At 39.5% G+C, this 5,816-nt stretch overlaps 1 protein-coding gene across 2 annotated transcripts in view; it reads right to left on the minus strand.

Annotated features, from left to right (window-relative positions):
• LOC107089925 (tyrosine-protein kinase CSK) overlaps window positions 1-5,816 on the minus strand; it is a 24,681-nt gene that overhangs the window by 13,564 nt on the left and 5,301 nt on the right. For both annotated transcript variants that reach the window (XM_015382990.1, XM_015382991.1), the window contains exon 4: window positions 2,083-2,302. In XM_015382990.1, the coding sequence (XP_015238476.1) occupies window positions 2,083-2,302 (220 nt within the window). The remainder of the gene's footprint in view (window positions 1-2,082; window positions 2,303-5,816) is intronic.

Raw genomic sequence — 5,816 nt, forward strand, 5'->3', positions numbered from 1 at the left:
ATGTTTAAACTTGTGTAACAGACTCATTTTGAATTGATATTGGGTTGGTACAACGTTAAGTAGCTTCTGATGTAGTTAAGCTACTTTTAACACATTAGTGTAACTTAGCTTGTTATAATTCTTTAGGTGGTAGCTTTGGTGTAGTGAAGCTTAATTTATTGTTGAGTAACTGATAGCTTAGCTCACTACACTGGACAAGTAGCTTGCCCAACACTGCTAGGTGTGACAGAGGTCACTTAAACCTACAGCCTCATGCGGCTTTAATAACATCCAGCTTTCTGTCGACCAGGCAGAAAGGAGGTGCAATTTAGCAGGAGACAGGTCAGGACACATGGAGTCCTCAAATTAGAAAAGACTGGAAATAAAGTTCATGCAACTATAAGGAACAAAAACTGGAAGTCAATTTTGTTCTCCATCAATCCAGATGGACTTTAAGATTTCATTAAATCTAAAAATGCATACAAGCTAACCTTTTTCTTAAAAACAGTTTTACTTTGACTGAGCGCTCCCTAATCGTATGCATTTTGTTATCATATATAACAAGCCCCATCAAGTGTTTTTATGTGCTTCCTTTATTAATTGCTTTATTTTCTATATGCATATTCAATAATTATGATGTAAAGACTATTGTATCAATTTTGTTTGTAACAAATTTGCTTGATAATAATAATTTAAAAAAAAACTTCAACCACAGACTGCAAATTCACCATCACCACCACCAGAGGGAGAGCAAGGCACAGGAAATGTGTCTGAATTAGCAGCTCTCATGCTTGCAAATGAATCAACACACAAACATGTCCATGGATTTTGGGGTTACATTCAAAATGCATCTATTCTTCAAATATTTGGTGTTCTTTTTTTAAATTAAAGCAATAAAAAGAGCCTGGTTTTGTTTGGGTAACATGTTGCAGTTTAAAAAAGAGAAAAAACAAAAACAAAAAGCCCAACATAATTTTTTTTAACTGTCATCGTTGCTAAATGTAGACTTTCCTGTGTGTAATTTACACTGAAGGCTGTGATTATGGTGCACAAACACACAACAAGTGCATAAAAAGCTCTTTTTTCCTCCATTCACACCATTGTTTCTGTTGCTAAACATCACAGCATTGCTATGGGGGCCATAACGGACAAGCTGTCAGCAAACCGTGTGTTTAGGTATAAATAGAGGGCATAAGCCTTATGAGAACGGCTGCCACCAGTGACAAGAGCAGAAAAACAGCAAAGAATGTGAGGAATCCCATCTAAGGCTATTTACAGGGGAATGCAGACAGTCTTCCGGATAAAGATATGGAGAGACCGGCAGAAGGGGAAAACGAAGGAGAGCAGGGAATATGAGACAGCAGGGAGGGGGGGGAGAGAGAGAGAGAGATGGATAACAAAGAGGAGGACAGAAGGCAACATTCCAGGTGTCCAAAGAGGGGACGATGGAGACAGGAAGCAGAGCCTGGAGGGTGTGAACGAGATGTCTGATAACCATAATGCACCGGGAAAGGAGACCATCTCCCTGCCAGCTGGCAAATTCCTACCATCCACTTCCAAAGCCTCATGGGGTGAAAAGATGATGCCCAATTAGCAGTGTGATAGCCGCCAATCGCTCTCTGTTTATCTGAGAGGATGAAAGGCCTCGCTTTCTCCCGCCCCCTCCTCTCTGTCCTTCCTCTGAACCTGCCTTCAGATACGGGGCAGGAAGGAAGAGGATCAAACGGCTCTCTGAACGGTTCTTCAGTCTTCATATTCAGGGAAAGCTGGATGCAGAGTGTCCGTCTTTTTTTGGATTTATGCAACGAAAACCCAGCAAAAAAGCATAAAACCCGAATAGCCATACTTTTGTACCGAGACGAGGTTTGCAAAGTGTATCAGGGTTTCAATGCAACTATATTGCTAATATTGGCAGCAAGTTAGCATTATACTTAATATTGTTCGCTGGTATCTTCGTCTATTAACCATCAGAATTTGATTTTCATGCACATTCTGCGTAACAAAAACGTATTTTATCCATCTGATGGTGTAAAATCAAAGGGATGTAAATAATTTCCTGGTCAAAAATATATCGAAGGAATAAAACCAGAGTTTAACTCTCACCTCAACCAACTGCATGAGATTCTCGAAGTACTCCTCCTCGTCGATGGTGAGTTTGCCGTTGTGGTAGATGATGCGGTAGTGCTCCACCTTGCCGTCGCAGCTGACACACAAGGTGTAATCACCGGGGTAGTTGGTGCTCTCTCTCACCAGGAACAGACCCGTCTCTGGTGGGTAGAGGAGCCGCTCCGCCTGCTCACGAGTGATTTTCCCATGAAACCACCTAAAGCCACAGAGAAAAGGCAGGTGAATTCTAACCATCTATCCTGCAGGACGCGCCTCTTTAAGCTACTATCACATGTTTAAAACTACAGATTTAATTAGATTAAAATGTGAAGAACAACGTGTAGTTTCAATGCATGTCCATCCCCCTAACTCTGATCCCCCCCAAATAAAAAACAGTCAAATTTCCTCAGAAGTCTGCATTTAAATAAAAAAAATATTCAATTAATCCCAAAGGGACATTAAACTTTGTAGTAAAAAAAAAAAAATGTTTTCATTGTAACTTTGCATGTTTTGCATGATTGTTTTTTTCTTCAATTTTTGTGTGTATATATATACATATATACATATATACACACATACACACACAAAAATACACGCCAAACACCACGCTCTTGATAGTTGGGCTTACAGACCGACTAATAAAACGTTGCTTGGTTGTAGGACAGCAAGCGATTGTAAAGCTCTGCAGGATATGAGTGGAGAAGGAAGTAAAGTCGCCTTCTCTGTGCAGAGTGCTTTAAAAAAGGCCCAGGCAAATTCAAGACTTAAGAATCTGTGGCAGTTCAGAGGTTCAGCTGGAAAGGGGCAAACATTTAAGTGTTGCAAAGCGAGTAGAGAATTCCCTCAGTGGTTTTCTGAAGCATCGACTCAAAAACAGTTAAAAAGTATTAAATACATGAAAATGTTTTTTATTTTTTAGTAATATGAGCAAATGATTAATACATCTGATCTTTCTGGAGGATATGACTACACTGCTACCCATTATCAGACAGGACCAATCAGTTTTTTTTACTCAGACATCCGCCTGGTGTGCCAAGGAGACGCTTCCTCAGACGTAGCAGCTAAAAAAAGAACCAGAGACTACATTTGGCCACAGCTTCTTTACTAAGAAAAAAATAGTTTAGTGGTCTGAAAGCATTTCATGCCACTACAATGGTGAAGTTAAAACCCTCTTGCATTTACAGCTTTTATCCGAAAGAAGAAGCAAAAAACAAAGTAGGGCAATAAAGGGAAGCTGAGAGCAGCGCTCCCACTCGGAGGAGACATCCAGGTACATTTAGAAAGAAAGTACCTGATCCTAAATAACAGGAAACACACACAGAAAACTGAAGTCTGGAGGCAGAGTAGGAAACCGACAGGCAATCACTGCAACAACAGGAAAATGTCCAAACGTGGTGTACGGGGCAGGGAGCACGGCGAGCCAGGAACCTCGCTCCTGAGGTGGGTGGGGGGGTCTGGACTTTTACAACATGATTAAAAAAGGAAGAAAGTAACCACATCTGTTCAGTGCTACGTGATCAGACCTTCCTAACCCACCCCCCACCGCCGGTCTCCTCCGACCAGGAGACAAATAGCACTGCGGCTATTGACTTCTGCCAATCTGGGCAGAGTTTCCATGAAAGCAGGTTCTTCCTCCCTGTGTTTGCTGGAAATCAACTTCTCTAATTGACTCATCCTGTTTTTCACTGCTTGCCTGTGCCACAGCCCCCCCCCGCCCCATTTCTTCGCCTCAGCTCTTCTTGTTAAAGCAGCTTAATGCGGGTTGAGTTGATTAGATCAGCGCATGCAGCCCCTCTGATGGACAGAGGCTCTTTAACTCCCACTAATCTGAGAGCGGACACCAAGCTGTGTGGACGTCCACAGATACGCCGTGTGGAAAACACAGTGGCGCTTTGTCCAATGAAATCAACTGCAGGTTTCAGACATGACATCATAGTTAAATGGGACAATCATAAACTTGCTCGGCCCAATGTGGAAGGAGGAAATAGGACGCCTGGGCAGAATGTCCCTGTTGTTATCATCGCATGTTCATGCTAGGAGGAGTAAAATATGCCCACAAGGGGGCAGCAGAGGAATCAAAAGCACTGAAAGCTGCCAAGATGGCATCTTCTGAGGAGAAGCAACAAGTGAGAGTAAGAATAGGGACAGAAGACCACAGCTGAACCCTTATGTAACCCAGAAGAGAAGGAGAGCCCATTAATGAGACATCTGTTTAGGATTCATTCAAAATGTCCCTAAGTGACTAGGAGTAACAGAAGATGGCTGATGGATGAAAAAAAGAAAAATTTCAAATGGTAGCAAATAAAACCCTGAAAAAAAAGATGGAAATGTATTGTTATAGTAACAATGGAAAGCCAAAGATGTCTAAGAGAGGAGTTATACTAAGATCAGAGTTTAAATGATCATCTAATACAGAGTCCCCCTCCTAAAAAAGACATGTAATAATTGTATCCTTTGTTCAAATAAACATCAATAAACTAAAATGAATTTTAACATTTATTAATTTTCTAATTGACATATTGTGTATTTAATATTTCTAAAGAATATTGTACACAATAATGGTGTTTATCTAATTTTGGCCCTTAAGGGTCACATCTCGATCAAGCTGAAAAGTCATCTGATGACCCCCCAACTTTATGTTTACTGACCCCTGCTGGGATCCTGACCTCCCACCTTAAAATCCCCAAGCCTCGCAGCTTTGAGTCTAAATAAAACTTTGGCTTCAATCATCAACAACAATTTTTGTATATTGGATCATCTTCTAAATAAATTATAATTCAGTACCTGAATGATTAAATAAATAATGCCTGCTAGCCAAGCAGTTCTTTGTATACATCTATACACATGATACTGAGATGAAAAATATCCAGAAATATTCATCTTTATATTAAAAACCTGCAAAACTACAAGAAAGCCTTGATTTGGATAATGAGGAGGAGTTTTAACACTTTAGATTCAAAGATATTCATAACAGATAGGATGGCACCGATTGCATTCATCTGCCCGATGTTGGAAAAGGCCTGACCTGCTGATTCTCATTTTGACCAATAACGGTTTTTGTAATAAACGTGGATTTCAGTCGTCTTAAAATCCACTACTTTTCAGGTTTCAGTCTCTTCCTGAATAACTCTGAAATCTATCAAAATTTTGATTTATCCTGGTATTTATTTTGAAATAAATTCTCATTAAAATATAAATATCTTCAGTTTTATCGTTTAGTTTATACCAGTGTTTAACTCGTTTAATCTGACTGTTATTAGTTGTAAATGAACAGCACTAAGCTGACCATTTATGAGGCGCTTTATAAATAAAAATGGTATATCTATGCTCTCAGACATTTATTGAAAGTTTAGAACATTGACAGGAGGAGGGTATTTGTAGAAAAGATTTTTTCCACATCCTACCTACCTACCTACCCATCTCCCATAATTATGCTAATGCTAAAAATGCTAATTATAATAAATAGAGGTTAATCGATCAGTGCATTCCACAATAAAAAGTTGAGGGGGAATAAAAAAAGTTAGAAAAAGGCACCTTGAGATGATTGTCAAGCAAATTTTTATCCACAAGTTTGCCTCAATGCAATGTTGCACTGATGCAGTAATTCTTGCAAAAGGAGCCCAAATATTGAGCTCATACATCCTACAGTAAACAGGACAAACCTGTGACATAATCTAAATGATGAAATGATTTAGAAATAGTTTTAAATGATCCACCCAAATATATATATA

This window comes from Cyprinodon variegatus, unplaced genomic scaffold (genome assembly GCF_000732505.1).
Source record: "Cyprinodon variegatus isolate N-32 unplaced genomic scaffold, C_variegatus-1.0 Scaffold271, whole genome shotgun sequence".
Classification (NCBI taxonomy): domain Eukaryota; kingdom Metazoa; phylum Chordata; class Actinopteri; order Cyprinodontiformes; family Cyprinodontidae; genus Cyprinodon; species Cyprinodon variegatus.